Source organism: Mastacembelus armatus, unplaced genomic scaffold, assembly GCF_900324485.2.
Source record: "Mastacembelus armatus unplaced genomic scaffold, fMasArm1.2, whole genome shotgun sequence".
Lineage (NCBI taxonomy): Eukaryota > Metazoa > Chordata > Actinopteri > Synbranchiformes > Mastacembelidae > Mastacembelus > Mastacembelus armatus.
In genome coordinates this window covers 1,864,899-1,892,840 of record NW_022872940.1, presented here as the reverse complement: position 1 = coordinate 1,892,840, position 27,942 = coordinate 1,864,899, and the positions used below count along the sequence as shown (strand labels likewise).

The 27,942-nt window shown below is 40.9% G+C and overlaps 1 protein-coding gene across 3 annotated transcripts in view; it reads right to left on the bottom strand.

Annotated features, from left to right (window-relative positions):
- Positions 1–467: 467 nt before the first annotated feature.
- rreb1a (ras responsive element binding protein 1a) overlaps positions 468–27,942 on the bottom strand; it is a 72,066-nt gene continuing 44,591 nt past the window's right edge. For all 3 annotated transcript variants that reach the window (XM_026329489.1, XM_026329486.1, XM_026329488.1), the window contains 13 exons: positions 20,823–20,964; positions 20,044–20,192; positions 16,298–16,487; positions 15,871–16,161; positions 15,180–15,651; positions 10,098–11,826; positions 9,082–9,266; positions 8,797–8,994; positions 8,221–8,382; positions 7,677–7,835; positions 7,360–7,487; positions 6,363–7,038; positions 468–6,238 (listed from right to left, as the gene is read on the bottom strand). In XM_026329489.1, coding sequence (XP_026185274.1) covers positions 5,586–6,238; positions 6,363–7,038; positions 7,360–7,487; positions 7,677–7,835; positions 8,221–8,382; positions 8,797–8,994; positions 9,082–9,266; positions 10,098–11,826; positions 15,180–15,651; positions 15,871–16,161; positions 16,298–16,487; positions 20,044–20,192; positions 20,823–20,964 — 5,134 coding nt within the window. In that variant the 3' untranslated portion in view covers positions 468–5,585. The remainder of the gene's footprint in view (positions 6,239–6,362; positions 7,039–7,359; positions 7,488–7,676; positions 7,836–8,220; positions 8,383–8,796; positions 8,995–9,081; positions 9,267–10,097; positions 11,827–15,179; positions 15,652–15,870; positions 16,162–16,297; positions 16,488–20,043; positions 20,193–20,822; positions 20,965–27,942) is intronic.

Here is a 27,942-nt window from a genome sequence, read left to right as displayed (position 1 = left end):
GAAAAACACAAAACGTATACAAATGTAGCTGCGACAATTGATTGACAGAAAACTAACCAGTAACTTGTCTAATTTCTAACTATGTCAACCGTTAATGTCAAACATTTGTCTTAATGCAGCTTCTCAGATGTCAGGGTTTCATGTGTTTCTTTGTTGTAAAGCAACGACCCAGCAAGGACAGGTTCTATTAAAGCTACCACACAAATTCTAATTAGCTTGTGTTGTCTTGTGGTTGTGGGGATTTACATGTACGTGTCCAGGAGCCCATTGTCTGATAGTCCATCCGGCCTTGTACCCTGTGGATAAGGGCACTGCCATCAGGATAGAAATGTCTGCTGCATCTTTATTTTTTACATTTTCGCTCTATGTAAACATCGTTTAAACTACTGAAACAAATGTGTAAGTGAACAGCAACAACATTTTAATCAGTGCAAATAAGAAAAAAAAAGACAAATGCATCCATAACGTTTAATTCACACACCTTTGTTTAATATAATCTTTATTGCTTTTTCTTATTGGGTTGAATACAGAACGGGTTTACATCTCTTGACTTTGTGAAACACTGCCATGTTTTACCAACAGCAGGAAAAGAAGATGCAGATGGAAGTTCTCCAGAGGATTGTGTTAATGCTTTCTGACGGAGGTCCAGCATGTATATGTGTATTTGTATTAGAGGTGGGATGCGTTTAAACCTCCTCTCCAACGTTCCCTTTGACCTTTGAATTCAACATGAGGGTTAAACCGACACAAAAGGTGTAAATGTCTGAGTGAGAGGGGAGAACAGACCAAATATGTGAACAATATTTTGGCGATTAAACACCAAAACCCAATGACATCTTTTCTGTTAGGTGATGATGAGTTCACAGTCAAGTGCTAAATGTAGTGATTGACAGTTCTGAATCATTATTTAAAAAATAATAATAATAATCAGGACTTAGAAAGAATAAGTTGCAACTCAGGATATAAGAACAATTATTTTGAATAATGGATTTGTTAAAGACCCTGAGAGCGAGATTTTCATGTATGTATATGGATGTGTCTGTTTGTATGTGTATATATATATATATATATATATATATGTACACATACATACATACAAACAGACACACACAAAAGGAAATAGAGAAAAGAGAAATCAATAATTGAACAACTTAGATTAACATGCAAAACAAAAGACTAGCCTAAAAGTCACCCTTTAACTGAACACAATGAATTTTCACAGTTTGATATGCATTTATATATCATAGAGAAAAAAAACAAAATCATTTTTCAACTAAAAATAAAGAACAACAGAACCAAAAAGACCCAGACAGTCTGTTCTCAACTCATATACAGAAGATCTACATAAAGCTTTTTGGATTCAGACATTTTTTTTATTGCTAAGTATGATTTGCACCCTGGCCTGCCGCGCTATGGCAAACCAGTTAGTCCACAACACAAACCATCAGTTCCCGAAAACACTTCTGCAGCATGAATGTGATATTTTTAATACATGGCTTCTTCTCAAGTCATTATAGAAACTAAACTCACATCTGCACAAACACACACACACACACACACACACACACCTGGGCTCCAAATAAATACATTTAAAAATAGTCCATGTGCATTCGAATGGAAGTCCAGTATTCATATGGCCGTGCATTCACATACACACACACACACACACACACAATTAGACATACATGATACATGAACGCATATTCCCAAGGGAGAGGGGTGTACAGAGAGAGGTAACAAGACTTAAAACAGTTCTGAGAGAGTTTCTTCATGGGTTGATTACTGAAAAAACATTTTAGGAAAGTAGACTGATAATCTGCTATTGGCTCGTTTTTGGTGCCAGGTGATGCCATCCCAGTCGCAGATACATGGTTCAGTAATGGGTTTCTGTTTCGTGATTTTTTTTTTTACATTTGGACTAAAAGTGGATAAATGTGAAACATTTAAATCAGCTATGAGTTTGAACGGAGGATATTATAGCTCGTCTGTGTAGCATCATCTGTTTATTTTAAAATCTCCTCTGCAGAGACAGAGCAACATTTCAGACAATGTAAAAAAAAAAAAAAAAAAAAAAAGTTGAGGGCAGCACATTTACCATTAGCTCACCAACTAGCACCCTAGAGTATTTTCTAGTGTGGTATTAAACTAGTAACTAGGTTTGCTCAATCCAGCCTGCTCCAAACACAAAACCCCAACCAGACAAGGCTTCTTTATTACACAGTTGCTTATTCTGCTGTAAGAAATACATACACATGTAATTTTTGGCTCCTTCCTAATTGTTGCTGTACTGCACTGCTTCAGTGAATCAGCAGCAGAAGACAATGGCAGAATAAGAAAGTGCTGAAATAGGAAAAAGATTTGGATGTGGATTTTTGGAGGCTTGATGTGGACTGGACTACAGACTACTATCTTACAAAGACTGACTGCTTCAAAGAGAAATCAGCCAGTCCTGAACCTCTGTCAGAATCATACTATTATTTCATGCGCTTTAAACCGAATGACCTTTGATTTGATGCTGCAACTCATGATCAATGTGCTTGGAAAAACAATTGACATTAAGACAAACTGAAAGAAACTCCCACTCTCACCCTCTCTTGATTGTGTTGCGATATTCCACTGTAGTAGTACTAGTCGTAGAAGTAATAGTAGTAGTTTTGGGAGTTGTTAGTGCCAGTTCACAGCAGCGTCAAACAGTCAGTGCGGCTGTGGTTGTTCAGTATTTCTCTCTTTTCGACCGACCATGTGACTGACTGACTGACCGACTGACTGACCGACTGACTGACTGACCGACTGACTGACGCTGCTTTACAGTTCCGTTATGAGCCGCTGAGGTTCGATTCGTTTTGCTTATGAGGTTGCTTAACATAAAACCAACAGACATGAAAATGTACAGGAAGAAAAATTAACCATATCCATCCTCATGCGAAAAACAAGATACACATATGCATTACCCGCCCTTGTCCAGTGTGAGGTCAGGATCAGCAGGTGATCCACACACACGGTCTTTATTTTGTTATGGTTAGGTTTGTTAGCCCTTTTATTTGTGTCTGTTTGTGTGTGCAGCAGGGTACTAGAGCTCCGGGACACAAAACCCATCCATCGGCCTGTCTGTCCTTCCATTCATTCATCCATTCAGCCATCCACCCCTTCCACTGTGTCATCTGGAAATAATATTCAAATACAGCTGAGGGGTTTAGTTTCTATTTGAAAATTTAAATTGATTGTCTCTAACGCCTATTTATTACCACGTGCCTCCAAATAGCTAATAAACTCTGTGGTGACAGATCTGACTTAGACCATTTACATGTCAATGGAAGTACATGTCATGTAGCAATAAAAGTTCTTCTGTCTCGGGATAGACTCCAGCAGAGGGACGAGTCCGTAAATGGACTCCTGCCTTACAGACGGGGGTAAATAAAGTGGTCCACGGCCAACTCCAGATTACAATAATACTGAAAGAAGATTGGTTAGGCCTACTGTCAGCTCAAAATGCTGTTAACTGAGCCAGCGATGTGTTAGCTTGGTTAACGTGACTCCTCTGCTGAATTAGCCTTTGGCAATTGTGATGTTTTATTAGGGCCACTTAGCTATTGAGCTAAGCTAATGAGATGATCAGCTTTGTTATTCAGGTTACCTTGTGTGGCATGTTTTTAATATGCAGTTAATATTTCAAACTGTCAAACTGCCTGGTTGGGTAGCCCTAGCATGTGTTAGAGGCTGCTGGTTGATGTCTTGGGATCCATTGTGCAAATTTCAGGCTAATGACAAAAGCTAAGCAGGGCTAGCTAACCACAGCAAAGAATTGAACATAGTGAAGGTACTGGTGACTCGGTTAACTGTCTGTTAGCCATAGTTAGCCTCTGAATGACCAATCCAGGCCAACAACTTCAGCTAGTGAGTGTTAGACCCGATATGAGCTGATGAATAAGCCCTTTTTCTGGTGTGCAAGTTAAGGCTCATTGTGGAAATCAGGCTGGCAACAGCCTAGATCCGACTATTTCAGTTTTAAGCTTTTGTCAGACCTGCCACAGCATTGGTTAAGCTCTGTTTGGACCAGTGTGCAAGCCAAGACACCACTCTGAGCCCTGGCTAGCTATGTTTGAAGCCACAGCAGTGAATTGCTGTGCCCTGGCTACTTCTACTTTGGCCCACAGTGGAAACAGGCTAGCGAAAAAACGATCCCTGCTAGTCCCGTTTAGGAAGACATAGGATTTAAAGGGCTGCCTACAGAGCTTCTTGTCTGCTGTTTTAATGGTTGCAGTTAAAAAGTCAAAGTTGAGGTAAACTGAACCTGGGTCAGGTGTTAGCAGTGACAAACGTTAGCGTGCCATCGGCCCTGTAATAAACCATAAAGGAACACTAGGGGCAAAGATGATAGACAGGCAGGAGTCTCACACATCCATACACAACATTTTTTCATTTGTTCAGTTGTAAAAAAGAAAAAAAGAAAAATCCACAAAACAAGAATTCCCCTCCCGACACCTAAATATTATCGACAATCGCACACATGCAGAAAAAATACTCTAGTACTGTGTGCCACTTTGTGCACACATGGAATCAACTGAGAATGATTATGAATGAGAAATACACACACACACACACACACACACAACTCACAGGGTAGCTTTGACAGATGAAAGGATCAATAGTGTGATGGGGTTTTAAAAAACAAAAACAAAACACCACATCTAGAACACAGACTGATCGACACTTATCTGCCCTTTCAAGAGTTTTTCCTTTTCCACACAGAACTCTGGTGTGACAAGTTTGTTTTGTTTTTCTGTGACAGCCAAGACATGATGATTGTTGTGGAAGCAAGTCAAAAAGGCAGCAAGATGTCAGCCTTTCTGTGATTTCCAGTTGCAAAAAGCTTCCTTTTTCACACAGTGGATGAAGACCCCCAACCATTATCTGCTGGTTAAACCGGGCTCAATCGGCTACTCTTTTGGCAGCCTACCAGTCATTATCTCCACGTATGATTTTCTCCAAAATTATCTTAGTGGCTGGTCAAACAGGCTGGTGAGTTTTAAATTTTAGAAAGCTGTCTGGCTGGTGGGGGGAAAAAAGTCAAGTTCCCACTGTGAGGAGTTTGCTCTCAAATCCAAAGCTAGTTCAAATCTTTAAATTGGATTGTTCAGTCTCAGTTGTGTGGCCGGAGCCTCTTCTGTGATTTAAATACATAAGAATAAATGCAGATACCGACAGTCCGCCCCAGTGATTGCTGGTCTCTCTCTGCATCTCCTAAGTTGATCATTCTCCCATACAATCTAGAATAATAATAAATCATTGACTTAATTCATTTTATTGCTGACATATAGATTCCCCGCACAAAAAAATTGTAATGCAAATCACTGTCATCATAAAAAGCTATAAAAATCAAATTCATCCTCCGTAATAATGCAGATAAAGATATAGCAACAAGGAGTAGAAGTAGGACTAAGTAGTAAGGCACTTCAAAAAAACAAGGTTTTATAGCTCAAAACCTTTTGTGGGCTGGTTTTTAGATCATCGACATTAAAGGTGTAGCGTATTTCCATCATATGGCACTGTGGTGTCATTGGTTAAACAGCCGAGGGAGTTCCCTCTTAGTCTGCTCCCAGCTGAGGAGGTTCTCCATTGGGGAGGATGTGCTCCAGCAAGGGCTTGGCATGGATATCCTGCAGCCCCTGGGTGGAGCACTCTGTAGGGGTGTCTGCTGTGGACTCCCCTGGTGGAGAGCTGGAGGATGAAGTAGAAGGGTCTTTGGAAGAGTCAGTTACTGACTTTAGGTTGCTGACTGAAGAATTGTCATTAGTAGTTGCCTCTGTTTCAGTAGCTTGTAGGCTGGAAGTTGTGTCAGCAGAAACTTCTGGTTTTTGCTCAACATCTGGGTCTTCGGAAGCAATGGGTTCAGCATCAGCACAAGACTTTTCTGGTTTTGCAGGGCTTTCCTCTTCCAGTGTGACCGATTCTGGTCCATCACCAGTGTCCCTTTCACCCTCACCCTCATCTTTTACATCCTCTTCCTCCAGCTCTTTGGCCCCAGCAGCACCACTCCCACACTCACTCTCATTCTCTGAGGGTGGGCAGGTGGAGGTTGGCGTCGGGGTGCAGGAGTCTCCGTCCTCGCTAGCGTCATCGTTTGCAGTGCAGGCTCCATCAGCTCCACGGGGCTTCAGGTGGATCCTTTGGTGGCGAACCAGGCTGTGCTTCAGGGTGAAAGTCCTCTCACAGGTTTGACACTGGTAGGGCCGTTCACCTGCAGGGACAAAGAGGGAATTTGTTCAACACAGGCAGAAACAGTAAAAGATGTTTCTAACATAAAAAAAGTCGCAGGACAAGGCAGAGGAGTACACACACTGTATATGTACTGCATGTTTTACCTGTGTGTGATCTCATGTGTCTGGTCAGGTCCTGCAAGGACCAGAATCGTTTGCCACAGACGTTACAGATCTTCTTCCTCTTATCCACTCGTCCTCCAGACACCTCTCCTCCCTCTAAATTCTTTGGTTCAGGTGGCTCCTCATCACTCCTCTCCTCCTTCTCCTTCTCCTCCTCTGACTCCCCACTCTCTCCTGCCTCACTCTCACCTCCTTTTGTTCCTCCTTCCTCGACCTCCATCTCTGTCTCCTTCTTCTGCTCCTCTTCTTTTTCCTCCTCTGTCGATTTGGTGGAGCTGCTCTCCATCGCCTCTTTCACCGGCGAATTCTCCTCCGTTGATGCTGGAATTGGCACCTCCTCTGTGAGGTGTACCCTCTCGTGGCGAGCAAGGGTAGTGGCATAACGGAAACTCTTTTTACACACTCGACACACATGTTTGTACTCTGTCTGCTGCTTCACCGCAGAGCTGCTGGAGGTGGAGGTGGTTGTAGCACTTTTCTCCTCCTCTGGGCTCTCTGTTGCTGCCTGGGGAGCAGAGGTAGAGGAGGAAGAGGAGGTCTGTTGTTCTTCCTGAGTGGAGCCAGAGGAGGTGGAGAGTTTGAAGTCAATGAGCTTTTTGCCAAAGTTCAGGTCCAGACTCTTGTTACTGTGGCAGTCCTCATCATCTGTGTTCTCCACCTGAAAGAAACAAAAATCAAGATGAACTAAGATTAATAAGTCAACACAGGATTAATAAATCTCAGACGTCCCTTGCATAAACATAAGCGAGGGACTGAAGTATGGAAGCCCATTCGCACCGCTGGGATTGGATAACAAAATAAGTTTCTCGGCATAATGACTTGGTGATGTTCCTTTATGGCATGTTCTAAACACTTTGAAGTGGATGCATGTATATTATTGTATGCCCCTGTCTGAGACCTTCGACTGGGGTTCAGGTCAGGTCCTGGTTTCACTTCTGTTGGCAATTATCTGCTGACTGATTAAGAAAACAGCAGGTACCTTGGTGGTGCTGCTTTGTGAAAGCTTTTTGCCCTGTGCGGCTCTGGTCTCCGGTGTCCCCTGCTGGTCCAACTGCTCTGTGGTTTCTGTCTCCTGCTGCTCTACAGCTTCAACAGCAGGAGTGCAACCTTTAGCACAAACCAAACTATTTAAAATATCATTCAGAGTCACAATACAAAGAATAGTATTTAAGAGTACTTAATTAAAATCTGCTAATTATTCAAATCATTAACTATCAAAGTAAATTCACTAATTTTCTGTCAAATCGATTCAATCGAATCAATTAATTTCAGCTCTACTTGTTTCCACAGACTAACCTTGGCTGGGTTTGTGGGTGGGGCTTAGCTGTTTTGAACCCACCCCTTGTTGGTCAGAGGAGGTGGAGCTCTCTGTGATGGGGGCAGGGCCTGTGTCTGTGGAGGTGCCACTGTTCTCCTGTGCGTCTGGTGCTACCTGCTCCGTCTCTGACTGACTCTCTGTAGGATAAAACACAATACAACAGTCGGTTTTAACACTATTATCAAAATGTAGATTGTTTATTTTTCTCTCACCTTTGCCAATTTACCAAATGATGTACTAAAAATGTATTGTTTGTAAAAGTACTTCAATATAATCTAATCTAATCTAATATAATAATAAGATTACAGTACATATGTGCAATAATCTTCAACTAATCTTCATCAATTTAAGGTGAATCATTAGAAATTTTTTAAGCAATAAAAAAAACAGGTGCAAGAACTAGGAATAGGAAATTATTTCTGAAGAGACTTTAAATAAAATGAATAGTTGAGGTTAAATATAGAAAAGAAATGTGTTGGATCTGTACCTACAGCCAACTAAAATTCTGCAGTATTTTCCTACCTGCACTCTCATGTGAGCCTTCCTCTCCTTCTTTTTTAATGATGGCACCATTGCGACGCAGTGTCCTGTGGCTCACACCATGTTTCCTCAACAGGTGGCGCTCACAGTTGGATTTGGTGGAGAAGAAGGCATCGCACCTTGGACAGGGGAATGGTTTCTGACCTGAAGACAGACAAAGGATGTGGATAAGGACAAAACATCTCGAAATACATAATTTTTCTGATAAGGCACAATTTTCAAAGGGTTGATTTATTAAGGCTACAAACATTTCTCTCTGAAATGTAGTGGAGCTTAAAGCTACATAAAATCGAAATCCTCTAGTAAAGTACAAGTACCTCAAAGCTGTACCTGAGTACAGTACTTGAGTAGTTACTTTCCACCACTGGTAGATGGACATGTAAATTAACAAACATGACAGAAATTCATGTGATAATTACTGGTGCGGCAAAAGAAGGAATGCTTTTCAATAAGGAGCCAGCAAAATCAAGCTTTGTGTGACATTTGGGTGACCATACAACCGGTTTCTGACCTCTAAATAAAACAATCAGTGTGTTTTTGTGTATTTGCATGTATTACCAGTGTGTGTCAGCATGTGTCGTTGCAGCGAGCTTGCCCAGGGAAACACTCGGGGGCAGAAGGGACAGGTCATCTTCTGGACAGAGTTGGAGTAGGCATTCTTCTTCCCTTTGGACTGAGGCACTGCTGCTGCGACTGAGTTTACCTCCTCCCTGGCTCCTGCCTCCTTCTCCTTCCCTCCTCTTGCTCTGTCGACATCTGCTCACAGAAAAATGTTTCTGCTAAGTTCCATCTTTTCTATCAAGCAACCCAACCCGTCATCCGTCACTCAAGCAATGCTCCTACCTCTCTTTACTCCCAGATCAGCAGCTCCGGTCTGCAGGTAGTTGCTGAACTTATTGGCATCAGTGGTGGCCAGCATCTTCTCCACACTGGCAAACTCTCCACTGGACTCCAGGTCGATGCTACCGTTGCTCACAGCGGACTTCTCCTTCGCTGCCAGAACAGAAAGTTTCTTCCGAGACCTCTTTCTGTAGAATGAAGAAGCAACAAATTACTTTACCTCAGTGTCATGTGGTGGTAGTTGTCAGTAATGGTGTTGTAATGGCAGCAATGCAAGTTTCCAACCAAACCGTGAACAAGGCTTCAGACTTAATAACTGACCTGAAGAGTCAGCAGAAAATGATTTGTTATACATTGACTACTTTTACCAAATACCTCTGCAGCTTATTATACAGGTCTGTTTTGCACATTGAATTTGAATATAATGGATTACTACATTAAGCTTTACTTTTATAGGTGATAGGTGACTCATAGGTCAATAAATAAACCAATAAATAATGAATTATGCTCCAACATTCCAACACTAAAATAACGAGCTAATACTAACACAAAACCTCATATTTGTTTCCAATAGCAACACAATTCACTGTTAAACTTTGTGAAACTTAAAATTAGGATAGAGAAATACATTTTTATCAATTAACCTTAAAAACAATAAGATTATTACAACTTATTTTTCATCCTAAACTCAAATACATTATGACTGAAAGAATAAACCAGTTGGTTTATCAAACCATTGATTAATTTACTAATAACTGACTAATCACTGCAAAACTATAGAAAACCAAAAGAACCGACCAAAAATTCAAAAAACATGTAAAGTTTTTTCTAATTATTTTCAAAGTGGTTAATGGCAAATTATGAAGTCTAACGTCTTCTAGCAACACTTCTTCTAAATGTTTTTGGTATCACTGCTGAAAGAGGAACCCTATGTCGGTGTGGATTTAGCAGCAGTGCAATAAAAAAAAAAAAAAAAGTTATTTTTTGGATTATTTAGGTTTAAAACAAAGATCACAAACCTGGAGGATCCCTCAGATGTGTCGTCACTTTGTGTCTCCAGAACAGAAGAGGGCCCTGGGGCTTCTGTTGCAGAATCAGCTTGAGAGGACGCAAGAGCTGCTTGGGGTTTGCCCTCCAGCGAAGTGGGCTCTCTCTTCAGCAGGTCTGGAGCTCCAGAGACGGAATGGATGATCTGAGCGATGGAGGCCAGAGGAGGAAGTTCTTTGAGGGAAGAGGAGGGTGATGAGGATGTGGAGGAGGCAGGTTTGGGCAGCAGTGGTTTGAGACGTTGGGCTCGTACAGAATTGTTAACGTTGGAGACAGAGGCAGGGGGAGGGGTGGATCCCGGGGGAAGCTGGTAACAGCCAAGCTGTGGGTGAGGATTTAGAGAAGACAGGGCCGCCTTTTCATCCTTGGACAGAACAAGGGCATGCTGCTGCTCAATGGTGCTGCTGCTCTGCTCCATCTTGATCTCCCTGTTCTCTCCATTCACTGACTCTATGCGCTGCCTCTTGCTGGGAATCGACAGGTCAATGGGCTGGTCCAGAACAGAGCAGTCAAAGGTCGGGGACTCCAGTTTGACCCCAGGAGATGCTACATGGCTACGGGTTCCCCGACTTTTAGCGGAAAAGTCCAGTGGCTGGTCCAGTTCTGAAGAATAAGCCATGCTAGCCAGATCCTCCACCTTAACCGCGTGTACTGCCTGGATTGGAGACTGACTGATTCCATTCAGCACCATCTGATTTATCGGAGCAGCTTGGGCAGCAGCAACTGTAGTAACAGACACAGTGGCAGGCTGAAGTGTGGTAATATGCTCCTCAATCTCCTTCTCTTGCACTTCAGGGTGCTGCTTGAGCAGGTGGTGGATACAGTTACGTTTGGCTAGGAAGGCAGCACCACAACGCCGGCACTCGAATGGCTTCCTCTGGCAGCCATTGTGTGTGCGCAGGTGGATCTGCAGAGCCCGATAGGTCTTCAAGTCCTCACCACAGAATCGGCATGTTGTGTCAGTTCCAGTGCAGCCCATCTCTGTGTCCTGGCTGGCGGTGGTTGTTGAAGCAGTCATCGTTGCTGCAATATTTGCTGTAGTGGTGGAGGTGACATACTTGATGTGTTTCTCAATGTCTTTCCTTGAGGTCTTGTTGTGCTTCTTCCTGAGATGGCGTTCACAATTGGCCTTGACAGTGAAAGGATAATGACAGACCCGGCAGACGTATGGCCGTTCGCCACTATGTGTACGCAGGTGTCGGATCAGTGTGGCTTTGTCTGGAGCTATATAATCGCAGATGTTGCACTGGTGAGGAAGAATGCCGAGATGGAAGCGCATATGAGCCTGCAAGACACCAGAAAAGGAGAACACCTGGTCACAAAAGCGACATGGAAATGTCCCTTTAGTTGAGCCAGCACTGTTCCCCCCTTTGGTTCCTGGCTTTCTTCCACTAAACCCTGCTTCGTCATGTATAGCTGTGGTGGCAGCGGGTGGAGATTCAGACAATGGCATGTGAGCATTGCCCATGCATTCTGCATCCATCTGCCCTAGGTTCCCAGCAGCTGAAGTAGATGAAGAGGATGAGGAGGGTGTTTTTAAGAGATTTGAGGTGGGAGGTGGCAGGCTGGGGCTAATGCAGCCCAGTGAGGCTTGCTGGGAGCTCTGAAGTGGGGGAGGAGTCGTTGCTGTGAGGCTGCAGCGAGGGGTGATGGGTGGTTTGGGCTTCAATGGAGGCATTGCCTTCTGACCCTGGACTTGACCTAGAGGAGGGAAGAGAGAAATTGAATTTTGCAACGACTAGGAGTCAGTAAGTCAGAATTGTTAATGTTATGCAATCCATGCTACATTAGACTTATTCTTGGCAATTTTTTTGTATCATACATCTGGCAAGTCAGCACCACCCATCTCCATCAGTTAGGTTCTAATGTTCCAGCTGCTCGATCACCAGCTGACCAGATAATCCTCTTAACACAACTTCCCCATTTTGTTGCACTTGCCTGAATGCCAGCTCCATTTCAACACCAACTGCACTTTCCTGAATCTGTTTTGTACTATGGTTATTGTTGTTTTCATCTACCTCATTACTGGCCACTATTTTATGACACTCTTGCCTTACTGTTGGTCTGATATTTTGCATGACAGGACCTGTCTGTGATTTTGTGGTTGTCCGGCTATTTGTCTGGTTGTCAAGATCCTGGATATACTTTCCTGGGTATATTACAAGACAATATATTAATCTATTAAGAGCCTTGTATTTGAGGCCTTCCTTACCTTACTCTATCTTATCTGCTGTAAGTAAAATCTGGCCAGAAATAGGCCCACCAGACAATGCCATCTGCCTTTTTGCTATTATGAGCAATTACGAAGCACTTTGATAGATGGTATACAGGAGACTGCAGCATGCACCCAGCAGATGGTAACTCACTCAGTTAATACATGCAGGATCTTGTTTGCAAGAGGTCTCGTCCACTGTTGATTCCTAATCTGGTCACACCACTCACAGAGCCTGCAACTCCCATGCCATGATCACATCAAGGTGATACCATCCCCTGACTGTATTAAGGACTAGAGACCAGCCTTTCATTCTCAACGCTCCTTTCAGTTTGAGTTCTAGTCTTCTGTAAATTCCACTGGATACTCCAAGGTGGCATATATGTTGTTTTTGCTAAGTGGACGAGCACGTCTCTGGGGAACCATAGAATGGGACCATAGTTCTCTGGCATGTGCCTCTGTACAAGTGCTTTGTGAGGAGCTGAGGTACGCTTTTGAATCCATGACTCCCCCAACAACACACTGGAAATCCTCTGCCTTACCTTATTCCACAAACCTGGGCCAAATGACTGACATAAGAGAACCAGAAGAGAACAGTTTGGCCTGTCCCTCTAGGAAAGACAGCGACCCAGGCAGAACAATCTGCTCTTGTATTATGGATGGAACAGTCACTTTAGTAAACAACTGAGCCTAGATTCACCAGTAACTAGGAAGGTCCTGATGAATGCTCAGACATGAACCCCAGCCAAGTTCTTGAATTCTAGAGCCGATGCCAACTCCTTAAATTACTATTACTATGTCCTGGAGAAGAAGCAGGGTATTAAACACAGAGTTTATGCAAAACTATCATAGTTTTGACAATTTTCAAAGTGGCTTTTTTGAAGTAAGCTCCTGCATTCATTCTTACACCACTGCAGGGATACAAGTACTAGAGGTCACACTGGGTGTGTACTAAACATTATACAACTCAATTCCCAACCTCCGTTCCGTGTTATTTCGTTTCTACTGAAGGTGGGGCAAACTTGACTCAGCAAGAATATTCCTCACTGCATTTATAGAGGTTTCTGGGTTCTAAAATTTAGACTGCATTATCTGCCAAACACCTTAATGCCAGCTGATTTTTAGGTGGTTCAGAGAAAATTATCCAGGCGTATCGAACATACTGTGATAAACATCCAGAGGAGACAGTTGACACCCATGGCCTATGGCTTTACAACTGCCTGTTTGTCCTGGAGATGTTACAGTTCCAGGCTTGGCAGTAGGGGTTCGTCACTAAAGCGCTGTCCACAAGATTGGCGGACAAATTTGAATAATGTCAGACAAACTATATATCATGTGAAAGCAGGAAGTCTAACAATTCAAATTGTATAGACCAATTTAGGATTGAATTATCATAGCGACTACAGTTCCTTAATGTTTAACAAGAGTACAAACACTGAAAAAAGCCACTTCTTACCTTTGTTTTTCAGTGGATTTGCCGTTTTTTCACTACAAACAGACAAACAAACAGTAGTTCTACATTCTGTGGGCTGCCGTGAGTCACATGAGCCCTCAATCAAACTTGTTCGTTACGTTTTACAGCGTAAGATTTAAATGGCCCACACTGCTACAGTACCGTTTCCCTGACAACGCTGGACACGCAGCGGGCGCAGCTACGGGGGAACGGGAGTCATATTTCATATTTTACAGCGTGACGTCACTCATAGAACGTTACGGTGCAACATGGGAGACTTGACGTTTGTGACGATGATTCAGCTCAATATGAAGCCGCTACACAGCTGACAGTTTACTGTGCAGGATAACAGCACCAGTGTCGGCTTGTGGCAGAATAAGGTGGTTCTGAAGAAGAACTAGAGGCTGAATTAGATCGGTGGACACCTGAATCTCTGTGCTTTTATTTATAGCAGCATTCTTGGCTGTTTTTTTTATCATATTTATATGAAGCACCAATTGCTACCCAAATAACACAGGAACAATACAGAAAACCAGCTGCTTCCATTGGCTGTTTTGCATCTTTTCTTTTTACAATAAATACATCTTTTATGAGTCGTTTGTCTAGTTTTGTTGATCTGTATTAAAAATATGGTGTTTCACAGTTTTAAACATCCATAAAGTTATCTGGTTACATTGTGCCAATGTTGGACTGTCCAAATGGTCCGTCTGGACATAGTCTTACAAAAAACAATGCAGAAAGTTGACAAAATTTGTATTGGTCCACAAGTGTAACATCCAATCAGAATGACCAGAACAACCTACATTTAGGGTTTTGTAGTCCAAAAAGGATTATTCAGTAATTTTTATCAAGCTTGTGTCTGTGTAAGTTTAGTACAGTATGACTTAGCCATGGTCGGGCTTTTTCACAATAAACTACAAATGTACCTACAATATATGTACCAGAAAAGTGGCACAGATTCATCACACTCTTTCCCATCCACAGGATGATCAACCATCCATCAAAATGAGGTTCCCAAAGCCACTTTTCGTTCACCCAACAATTCATGCTTCCCTGATCAAGCCTGTCAGAGAAACCTGTTAATCTCTGGACCACCACAGTGGAAGCAAACCATGTAAAGTGAAATTGGTGTATTATATTGCCCTGTAAAGTTCACAGTGAACATGTTACACCACTTGCTTAATTTTGCATTCAGCAGACACAGTCTAAAGTGATCATTTAATTGGCACTGTGTTTGTATCTATCTGATTCCATCCATCCATTTTCTATACCCGCTTTTCGTGAATCAGGGTCACGGGGATCTGCTGGAGCCTATCTGATTCATTTAAGTAAAATTTTACTCTTTTATTCTTAGAAAAACATTGATTACAGCAACTGTAAGAAACTCACCCTGAACTGCAGTGAATCCAGGAGCTTTGGCCAGAGGTGGAAGTGTCAGTCCCATCTGATTTGGTGCTGCAGCTGCCACCTTGAGGATTTGCTGGATATCTGCCAGTTCCATGATCCCAGCTCCACCCGCCTCTACAGGTTTGGTGCCTGAGGAAGCAGCGCTGGCAGTTGCAGCACACCCGTCAGGTTGCAGGAGGAAACTTGTCTGGAAGGGCTGTAGAGATAGCAAGCTCAGGGCTTCTCTCTGTGAGATGCCCTGCAGGGTGGAGGCTGAGCCTGAGGCATCCACCACAGGGATGCTAAGGGCTGCCAGTCCTCCCACACCCAACCCCAAAGTCAGCCCCAGACCTCCAGACAGGTAGGCTGAGGCTGGCTCCTGGGGAAGGCTGGAGCATGGCAGCTCCACAGGGATCACCTTAATGCTGTCCAGATGGGCCTGATGAATCTCATCGTCTGTGGGACCATACTTCACCTGAGAAATAAAGACAAGATCAATCAGATGACAGCTCTTTAGCCAATATTTTGTTTTTTTATTCCTTGTGACTTTTACAGCGAAAACATTTATCACTAAGAATCTTTTGCTGTTTAAATTCAAAATAAAAAGGTGGGTCACAACATCAGGAACAGCAGACAGATTCCCCTATTCTCCTTCCTGATGTGGTGAGTAAATACCTTTATTTCCAGAGCTTACCTTAGATATGTGCTGAAGACCCAGCACTTGCAGGAAACTGGCCTGCTCTGAGGGGAGGCCTTTCTTTTTCTCTGCATCCTGACTGTCACTCTCAATGCAGTTTTCTGTAACACCATCCTCTTCCGTTTTCTCCACAGTTACCTCTGTATCAGGGGCTTTGTGTTTGTCAGGGTGAGAGGTGGTTTTATGGCGGTCAAGAGCAGAGCGAAGGGGGAATGCCTTGTCACAGTAGTCACAGATAAACCGGTGAAATTTACTGATACAGCGACGAAGGTTTGTCTCACACCAGACCTGAATGAAGTCAAAGAACAGGAAGCGGAAGTTGATTAAATACTGATCTTTATTAAATCCTTATAAATTTATGACATAATATAAAAAATATCTGTGGGGATGTGATATAAGCATGCTTAACCAACAGTATGTATACCTGTGCAATGTGTGCAAACTTCTTGCAGGAGAAGTCAATGAAGGCCAGGTCATTGAAGCCAGTAGGGATAGAGGGATTGTTCTGGATGAAGGGGCGGCCAGTAGGGTCCTGAGGGAAGAGCTTATGAACCCCCGCATTGTGACGCAACAAACCACGGTGGGTTCGGAAAGTAAGGCAGCAGCGATCACACCTACAAACACAAAACAAAAAGACATATTAACTTAATTTAGTGTGTGAAGATCTGGACTAAAGAAAAAGTGGCAAAAGGGAAAAACTGCATCTGACAAACACTGGAAAAAAATTCTGAATACTTATTCTGATATAATATCACAAGTAAAATATAATGAATATACAGTATAAACAATTACATATAGAATAAATGTAATAACAGGCTCCAACACACCCAGAGTGGTGGAGCTGAAATCAACATGAGAACAGAAAAAAAAAAAAAAAAAAAAAATTCAGGTATATATTCTATGCTCATCAATAAATTAATGTTTAATGATAAACCGTTTTCCACTGTAATGAGTTATGGTTACTTTAGACAAAAACTTTAGCTTAGTGTGTTGGCTTTTTTATGGCAATATCAGGGGAATAACTTATTTTAAGAGTAGAATCTTTCAAAAAAAGCATTTTTTATAACCAGACAATGTCATCATGTTACAATAACTATTATTTTTAATAATGCTTATTTTAGAGTTGTGTTTTATGTAATCAGTTCCAAAGCAGCAGATATTCACATTAAAGAAGCTTGAACTATTTTACATAATCTTTGCTTAGTAATCAACAGTTGCCAATTAATGTTTTGATTGATAAATTCATTTCAGTCTATAAATAATAATACTTCATTCTGCCAAGCCTACCCTAATCTTTACTTTCTACATTTTGTAAAATATAACAATTCGGATATGCCACTATTCTACACTTGTTTAACTTATTCTACATGTAACTACTTTCAAGGTTGAAGAGCTCTGTCTGACTTTTAGATTTTTTTTTACCTGTTTAAATGAATGATTATTATTATTTTTAGTTCATTGTTTGACAAGTCTGTGTTGATATGTCTGCATTTGCCACACTGCAAGACAGTAAAGGATAAACTGATTGTGAACTGATATGAGCCATTTAATTAAAAACAGATTTCACCATACCATAGGGGATCTGCAGACTCATGTGAATCATTTTCAGTTCCCTAAGAAAGGCCACAAGGTGGTGACATTTCTCTTTGCATGTTTATCTTACAGTCTGAGGACTAATTTACATTTTAGACCTTGGGAATAAGATTGTTTCTTGGAAAAAAGGACATTCTGTTCACTGCTCAATTGTTTGATGGTTCAGTCATCTAAAATGGGTACACTTCCATTTTTGAAAATCTAGTGCTTGTTCCTATGTGGATGCACGTATTTTGGACGCAAGTTTTTAGAAAATAGAAATATTATATGTTAGCTCCAACAGATGCAACAAGTGGCTGCCTTTTTGTGCTTTGGAAACACATAGCCCAACTCCTTTTTTGTCTTTGGCTTCTACATTGTGATATTACATGCTCACATGTGAAGCAGTGAAAATGTGTGTGTTTCTGTTACACCCCTGGTAGTAGTGCAGGTTGGGCTTTTGTTCAGAGCTGAGAGGACAGCTGCTCAATGTCTGCCACAGTCACACACACTTATCACATCCTGTTTAAGAATGTGTGTGTGTTTAAGCTGTGTGTAATCCCCTCAGACGTGGTGTCAGAGGATTTTTGGGGGCAGTAGAGGGGACACACAAATACTGTGGACCATATGTGGACCAGAACTTGTTGAACTCTATGTCCATCACTGCTCCTTCTCACATCCCTTCATCTTTGCTCTAGAGCTGCCACATTTACTTGACTATGTTGTTATCCACTATTTGGACAAGTGAATAATCATTTTAGTATTGTTTTAATCAAACATTTGTTTGTCAGAGCTTCTCATGTGTTAGAACTTATTAGTTTTCCTTCAACATTTCTTCATTGAGTTAAGATGAGGTTTTTCAGGGTTAGAGTAAAGGAAAAGCAATGCTTACAAAACCATCTTTCAGCTCTTGTAGTGAGGTTCTAAATATGCTTTAATTTATTTGGTTAAGAGGGACAAAATCTGTTCTGAGGTTTATTTATAAAATGTTAGGAAACTGAAAACTGTGAAAAAGTGCCAATTCTCACAAGCAGCAAATGTTTAGCATGGTACTAGAAAAGCTTTGGGAGATTATAACAGGCTTTTTTGACATTTTAAATACAATGTATCAGATCAATGTAGAAAATAATTGTCAGATTAATTTAGAATGATAATATTTAGTTGCAGCCCTACTCCTTTCATTTTTTTCATTTGCCTCCTTGTCAGGGTAACTGCACTTTTCTCGTAAGAGTTTATAATATATAACAACTTAGGATTTAAGTTTCACTGAAATTGTGCTGTTTTGTGCAGACTTTGACATTCTCAGAAAATGTATAAGTTTTTTTTTTTTTTTTTTTTTTTAATTTGGACTTACTACATCTTAAAATATATGAAGTTATCGGTTTTAATATATTTATTATGTACTTTCTTCATGGATCAACCTGTGTTTCAAGCATGTGTGTCTATTGATAATGTGACTGCTCCTCATCCCATTCATCCGTCCTCCCCTCCCTCCAGTTGAGTCGATCAGTCGATCCTCTTACAGGCTGATTAGTGAGGATTTACAGCTAAATATTCTTGCTGCCTCCATAACGAGCTCAGCGCTGCCTGCTGCACTCTTTCTTTTTCTTTTTTTGATTTCTTCATCAGTATTAGGAGACAAACCTCAAGTGCTACAGTATTTATTCTCTTCTTTCTACCTTCAGGTCCTTCTTTCCATCTTTTTCCTTCATTTCCTTTTCCTTTCTGCCTTTTTTAAACTTTACTTTCTTTCCTTCCGTCATTTTTTCTTTTGTTACATTCTTTCTTCTCCTTTGTACTACATTCATTTATTTCATTGTTTACATTTTACTCTCATTTCTTTAATTCAGATGCTTTTTTATATCCATCCATCATGTTACACACACTTAAAACTTTGGAAAGTGTGTGTGTGTATTCATTAATAACCGTGTTACCATGGTGACAGACAGTGTCTTTCTTTTTTTTTTTTTGGGTGGGGGGGGGGGGGGGGGGTGCATGTTGTGGTGTAGGGGCGTTGTCGTGGCAATGGGGCCCAGCCAAGCGTGTCCTAAAATCTCCTCCTCTTTTTTTGTGACTTATTAAGTTGTTCTCCTACTCAACGTTTCTCTACCTCCCTCTGGTGACTTATTAGCCTCCCCTCTTTCTCTTGTTATCCATCCATCCCTTCATCTCTCCATCTTCTACTTTAAGCCGTCCCCCATTTCCGTCTCTCTCTCTCCATCTCCATCTCCCTCCACCCTTTCATCTTTTAATGGCTGACTTACTCCCTCCAACCCTCCTCCTTTCATCCTCTCCCCACTCCCGTGTCTCTGCCTGCTAATGATTCCAGGAGGTGGGGGAGGGTTACATAAACTCTGATAAATTTCTAAACCAGATTAAATTATATTCACAGGATCTAGAAGCTGTTTAACTAATTTTCTGATCCTGAAAATGTCTTTTAAACATGCCTGAAGTCCCGTTTTTGTTAGTTTTATGTTTTTCATGTATGTGTCAAAATATAATGACTGGTAGATGAGAAGTTTTTCATTTTACCTGAAAACCACTGCAAGGGTTTATGGGTAAGAAGCTGGAGACTGTGAGAGCCTGAGTAATGCGTACCTCAGTGCTGTGTCAGGGTGTGTGTCCATGTGTGCGTCCAGCTCCAGTCTGGTGCTGCAGGTCTTGAAGCAGATGGGACAAGGCAGCAGCTCCTCCTCTGATCCTCGAACCACCACTGATGTGTCCTCAGATGCCGCATCATCAACGACCTGAAAACACACCAACAACACTGCATTAGTATTTTCTACACAGATATTTGTTCATAGAGAAAGTGTAAAAGTTGTGATGTCCAGGATCCTTTCGCTCCATTCAGACTGGGGTTACATAAAGTGAATCTATGGGAATAGCTGTATTTTCTATGTTGTACACCAGATCAATATGGAACTTGTCTTAGGCGAGAAAATGGAGAAAGCTGAACATATTTTTTTTAGATTTTTAAACACAGACTTATTTGGTGTAATGTAACAATGGAAAAAATTCAAGTCGATATTTGTCTACAGTTGGGCAAATTGGTGTCACTAAACTACGATGAATTAGCTAGTAGCAGCAAATCCATGAAATCACTGGATATTTTTTGATACTTAAGAACATTTTAAAACCTAATGATGCTCAGACAGGCTCTTAGGTTTTTTCTATACTTTGGACTGGAATTGGATTTATATATGTTTATGTGCTGGACTTCGCTTTTGGTTTGTCCTGCTGAATCTCAATGTCGATTACACATCCTGTAATTTAAAAATTTTTTTTAAATCCCATTAAATTACCAGAAAACACTGGGAATATTTTCATCCCTCCATGATATAACAGTCCCCTAGTGTTTATACTGTATATCTTTCTACCTTTTTGCTAGGCGGCTCCTCGCCATTGTCCTCCACAGGGCTCTGCCTCCGCTTGACTGATGGACGGCGGCGTTTTGATGGGGAGGGTGGGCTGACCGGGAACAGACCACTAGCTGGGTCCTTTTCATGGATCTTCATATGTCTGAAGAGAGAAAAAAAAAAATAAAAACTCAAGGGTCAGTTTTACTTTGGAAATGTGAAAAGACTTTTGTGACATTTTCATGGGGGTTTGTCCATGAACATTAAATACAAGAGACTGAAATGACGTGTCTAGCCACCAATCAGAATTGGTTAAATAAGTTTCTGTACTTTAATTCTGAGACTTTACAGGAGATGATTTTCAGAGTTATCCAGATCTTCAAAATGTTTCTGATTACAACATAAATCAGTATAAGAAACATTCAAATTATGTCGAAATGGGAGCATAACAACTGACCTGTTGTTAGAACCTCATATTAGTGTATCCTAATAAAAATACATAAAGGAAAAACAAAAAAAAAAGCTTCTCATTATAATGTGAAAGTATGTTGTTGAAACAAGAGTAAAATTTATTTCGTCATGGTTGCATTGATGTACAAAATCCTTAAAATTCCAGAATAATACAAGTCAGAAAGTTATGGCAAATATACATATATATACATATATATATATATGTGTGTGTGTGTAATTTATACTTGTGAGTTGCACATTCTGGTTATAATGATGTAAAACTGCTGGATTTTATGGGGTTGTTTCAGAAATGTCTGGATTTATCATTTTTGGACTTCAGAGGAAGAGAAACAAGATGAGTGACTGTAGCAAAGTCAGTGAAGTGTTTGTCTGATGGCGAAACCTGTTTACTCCCTTAACTTCCACACTGGAGATGCCCTGATCCTGGTTAATCACACAGGAACATGGAAGGATACCGTACTGATACAGCAGAGAGCTGAAACACTCACAGAAACAGCCTGTAATGACCTGTAAGTATGTGTAATTATCACATAATTAGCCAGCCTTATAAGGCTAGTGGAGAGTAGCTGAACCCCTGAGGCCAAAGCAGGAAGCTGTCATCCCCTTGTTGCTGTGACTACAGCATTGCCAAAAGCTGACTGACTGAAAACTGATTGTTCTAGGGTGCAGGAAGAAAAGCGTCACACTGTTACAGTCTTACATATATATTGTGACTGAATTATTTGTGGCTTTTTTGCATCAATTGTTGTGTATAAGTGGAAATAAGGGAGGACAATAAATGAAAATAAGGAGGAGTGAAGAGGAGAGGGGTTCAAGAACAATTGAGCAAGGAGAAGAATGTGAGTGACTAGAAAAGAAGATGTGAGGACACCCTGAAGGAGGAGAAGATGAGTAGCAAATAAGGGGGAGAAGAGAAAGAAAAGGAAAGAGGAGACAAAAAGAAGAATGCAAATGAAGGAAAGAAACAGAACAGATACAAGATAAGGAAACAGGAAATGAAACAGGAAGAGGGGAAGGAGAAGAAGAAGGGAACTATAGCAATGAAAAAAGAGGAGACAAGAAAAAGCAAAGGAAAGGATGAAAGGAGAGGAGAGGAGAGGAGAGAAAAAGGAAAGAAGCACAAACAAGGAGACAAAGGGAGAGGAAAGGAAACAAGAACAGCAAGTAAAAGAAGACAATTGAGGAGAATGGAAACAGGGAAGGAAAAGAGGAGGAAAGAGGAGAGACGAGAAAGTGAGGAGGCAGGAGTTGAGGAAACTGGGGTAACTGTAGGAGATAGTGGAGGAGGTGGGGGTACTGTGTGGTATCATCTATTAATAGGTCCCAACAGGCACCAGGCTGGACGCCCATAAGAGGTCCTGACAGAGTCAGCAGATCTCAGACCACCTGACAGGAAGTTGTTTATTAACCAATCAGATGAGGGAAGGAAAACAGCCAACCAGAGAGCAAAGTATCCAAACTGTACTGTGACCCTAGAACCAACTAATCAGAGAGCAGGATACATGCAGAGTCAGCAGAAAGACAGCCCTACTCTAAGTGTGTGTGTGTGCGCGCGCGCGTGTGTGTGTGTGTGATGACTGCAGCTGCTCCGCTCAACATACCAAAACACATACAGAAAACACAGGAGCTACATTTAAAAAACAGTGCAGTTCCTCCCATTTATATGTCCAACAACAGTTTGTAGTATATGTAGCGGTAGTAGGAGCCACAGTAGTAGTAGTTACAGTACTTACAGTATACTTTCTGCTGCCATAAAAATGGAAGTACAATAATGTATAAAATATGAAAAATATAGGATAAATGTTCACAGAATTTTTCACTTCTTCAAAGGAGTTAGAACTTTGGAGTCTGCATGTTCTCCCTGTGCTTGTGTGGGTTTTCTCCAGGTACTCTGGTTTCCTCCCACAGTCCAAAAACATGTATGTCAGGTTGATTGGTGACTCTAAATTGCCCATAGGAGTGAGTGTGAGTGTGTGAGGTTGTTTGTCTCTATGTGGCCCTGTGATGGACTGGGGACCTGTCCAGGGTGGACCCCTGCCTTTCACCCAAAGAGAGCTGGGATAGGCTCCAGCAGATCCCTGGGACCCTGGTTAGGACTAAGGGGGTATGGATGGATGGATGGATGGATGGATGGATTTAAACTTAAACTGAGGGCATTACACTTTGCCATTAATAACTTTTATTTGCTGTTTGGCAACATAAAGGGTCCAGTGGTAAATGACTATATGTGTAGCAGTAAATTATTCCTTCAATGTCACATACTAAACAATATGACCATCACTGAACATTCAAAATTCATTAAGTCTGCATCCACTTTGCTTTTTAACAATATAGCGTTTTTTTTTCTCTTTTTTTTTCAAGTTAACCAAGTGTAAAAATAGTTTTACCGATTTAGGTTTTTTTTTTTTTTTTTTTTTTAAGAGTTTCAGGTATTTCCACTCTGGTTTTTTTTTGGCACAAACTGAAAATGCACATAAAAACAGGATGTTCAAAACAGCTAATCTGAAAGGAGCAGTGGTGATAGTGTTGAACATACAGAGAATTACCACCCTAACCACCCTAAGTCTGCAGCTCCCCACAGTTTAACAGTGAGTCTCAGCTTGGTGTTTAGTGTCTACAACCAGTGAGAACAAAATTTAAAAACTGAAGGGATTTAAGCTGCAGATTGAGTTTCTCAAAACTAGTATATTTAGCCCCCACTTGCTGTTAGTGGCAACATCAGTTTAAACCTGGCGACTGGTCATTTTCTTGCAGAAACGCATTTACGTATTTAAAATATTTTAATGATGGAACCAGAACAATTTCATGCTGATCCAAACCTAAGAAGTGCTTCAGCTGTAAGTCACTGTTAGAAAAAAATGGCACTTTTACTCCAGGAACCAAAATAACTGCTTCCAATTTGTAAATCTATTCTGTGGCAGCACCTACAGAAATCATTAGTAGCACTAGTAATACTAACAGAAGCAGTACAAACAGGAGCACAGTGTACTAATGTCAGTCATTGTTGGCTCCCCATGTGAACCCTCCTCCTCTACTTCTGCTGGCCTGCAGTACATCTACATCACCACAGGGGTCCCTGTTGGGTCATTCACAGCTCAGAGTCATCTGAACTCAAGACAGCTTTCACTCTAATGTATCTGTGCACGTATTAGTGTAAGTTAACATTTCAGTTTCGACCCTTAGGAGGAAAGAAAGGTAAATGTAAGACAGAACAGAAAGTCAATGAGGACAGAGGGGATGCCTAACTTTAAATGCAGGCCTGTATTTATTATCATCTCTGGAAATGAGGACAGAAGGAAACAGAGAAAAACTAAGTATTTCGGGTGTGCTGGGGGATGAACTAAAGGTTTTCCTCTCACAGAAGCTTCTTCTCAAATGTGCAGTAGCCAATCGCAGCTTAGCCCATAATAGGCTACCAGGCCCAAAGGCCTCACAACAGAGCCAACAGTGGGCTGACAGACGACAACCCGTGCTGCTGCTGCTGCTGCTGCTGTAAAGAAATGGATCTGACCCTTTCTATGCATCTGCACTGCACTGCACTTCTTCTTATCCATCTCATCTGTTTTTGGCTCATGGAAAACTAAAGGCTTAGAAGTTGGTTTTCACACTTGTTTGAAGTTTTTATCAATATAAGACGATAAACAGCAGAGGGACAGCTCACATCAGGAGGTTCAATAATTTTAGACATGTAGTTTTATCTAAGACTTCTTCTTAACTATTTAATCTCACAAAACCTGCACTCAATTATACAAAAGCACTTTTTAAAAAAATAAGATTTCTCAATTACTGTAAAATATACCATTTTAAAGTGTAGAGAATATGATCATTTTCAGCCTGGGGTTAATCCAGCCCTGCTGCAACACAGCTGTTTAATTTTTTTGCACCATTTCTAAACTTTGGATAAACATCAATGTGGGGATGGAAAAAGCATCATCACTCCTCCATCCTTCTCAGTTTTTCCCTGTTTCTGTCTGATTTTCAACGTATCCTTTGGCTCAGTGAGCATGCACAACGCCTACAGGCCTTTGCACAAAAACTAGAAAAACTAGTTTCACATTTCAGGTATGCTCTGAAACAAAATGGATTCCTCTTTGCATACTACAAATTTCCATATTTTGCGTCTCTCCTCCCTTCATTCACCGAATGAATCAGAAGTTTAGGAGCTTTTTAGAGTCCATTTTTCATTCAACAATTCAATTTGTCTGACAACATTTCAGGGTTTGCTAAATTGAGATGGGAAATCGTCACACAAGATAATGTGGATTTTTGTTTTCTTTTCTTCTTACCCCTCATCACCTACTCTTATCTCTTTCTTTTTTCTGTTTCTCTCTGCCTTTCTCCTTCCTCCTTCTTTGTCTCTGGCCGTTTGAAGACAGTCGAGTAGGAAAATCTCATGTTTCACATTTCAAAGGATGCTCTGCTGCAAAATGGATTCTTCCTCTCTCCTTCCCTCCTCCCTCTGCTTCTCCTTTCCACTCTCCATCCAAACAGGCCTCCTCTTTATTTTCCTACAGCAGCATGAAAAATCAGGCCTCGCAGAGAGAGACAGAAAACTCAATTTGGACATTCTTGTTTTCCTCCTCCATTTCTGTGCGCTTGCTGACCGTTTGATCACTGTAATGACCAGTATTACAAAAGTTGCAGGGCATCGGTTGTACGTCATAGTTTTTTGTTTCATAATACTCAGAAGATTCTGAGAAAATGATGCAACCATTTCCAGGGTGTGTTGATGGAAATCAGCATCCAGATTCTAAGCCGATGGCCTTGCTATTCCTTGAGTTCAGCTTTACTTTCAACAGAGACAGAGGTGAAAATTTCTGCTAGAGCAATAGTTAAAAGCTGCAACAAGACGAGGTGGGACCTGGAACCACGATGAGGGCCAAATCTCAAAATGATGAAGAAGCACAGCCAAAAACTTTGCCAGACCTATCAGATCAGCTGTCTTAACTCTTTATGACTAATGGCAGAACATGTCATGACACTGCCTTTCTAGAGAACAAAAGGTAATGAAATGTATTTGCGTTGCAGTAACTTTAGCCTTTAGTTACTTGCAAATGTTCACATTTAAATGTAATAAGACTCATTGTGGGATATAACACTGGATTTGAGTCTGATGAGTTGCTGTCAATAGATGGTGCGTCATGTCTTTATATGCACTGCAAGCGGTAGCCAAAACTTTTATAATAACGTGTGTTAAAAAAGTCTCCAATAGATACGAACCCCTCAGCTTTTTAGAGTTTTACAATTATTTTTAGCTCTAACACGGTGCATTCAGTAAAGAGTCAGAATTTCCCTCAAGAATTTGTAGAGACAATTACAGAGCAAAAAATATCACAATATTGGACTTAGGCTCAACAGGTGGACACAAACACCACCACATAAATGATAATGTTGCTCTGTATTAACTTAAAATAACACGGCATGTCAGTGTACGAGAGACCCCTTTCACATTTACTTTACACGTTATTATAAAAATATCAACAAAAGCCACTTTAAGTATAGTTTTAGTTAGTTTCCTGCCTCTTCCTGCCCATTCTGTTCTTGTATCAGAACCTTTTTGTTCATTTGTCTGCTTTAAGTCATGATGCTTTTTTCTGATGTAGATGTTATTTTTATACTGTGAGTATTGAGGTCTATGACACTTTTCCATGAAGTTCTAACTATTTAACAGACTTGCATGAAGGAGTTCTTCTCATTGCCAAACACTGAAACTATGAGCACAAACACAAATAGGAAAAATGATTGAGAAAATTGCCGTGACAGCTAAGATATTTTCTGTCTGTCTCTCAGCCTACAGTAATTCCTTCCTGCCCACATCTCCTCATACCATCACTATGACAGAGACTGAAGGCTCAAAGAGCAGCGGAGGCTCTGAGAAGGCACAAAACTTCAATATATGTCAAACTAACATTAACATGCTGCACACATCATAATAATTACAGCCAACCATTGTGTAAACTATGCTGCTGTATTTTAGACGTAAACATACATTAAACTGCACATGAAAATTATTTCAAACTCACAAAACCTGGCTGTGGTTTGGAGGATTCTCAAGCTAGGTCCAGTCAGCTAATTCATTTCTATACTGTACAAGAATTCACAAAAATCAATGACTGCAAAAACAGCAGGAAAATTACATCCAAAAATATAAACACGTGTAATTAGTAGCAGGGGGCTAAACCTACTAACACACTGAGTGATATGGGTTGTATTTTAGTATTTCTAGAATGGGTTTCTGTGCAAACCAGAGCTGGGGCATTTTTAAAAACAAATATTAAGAATAAAAACATTTCCTTTCCTTTGATTTGATGCCTGGTTTATATTTTTCAATATGCAGAAACTCCCTGACCAACTGGAATATTTCTGGCTTTGAAGTTAGCAGCCCTGGGCTGTTGTAGAAATATTATTCCCCTACAAACATACAGGAGCTTAAATTCTCTCAAAAGTACATTTTTAAATCAGTTCTCAAATAGTTTCTATTTGAGCCAAAAACAACAGCTTTTGAGGGGATATATCAAAACTAGAAGTGAGTCGATGAGGATAATTTTATTCTTTATTTTCTAGTGGTGCCATCAGGACGAAGATGCTTTAACTGTTTATTTACTATACATACTAGCAATGTCAAGCAGTATTCAGAAAAGTTTCAATCAACAGTTTGTATTACAATCTC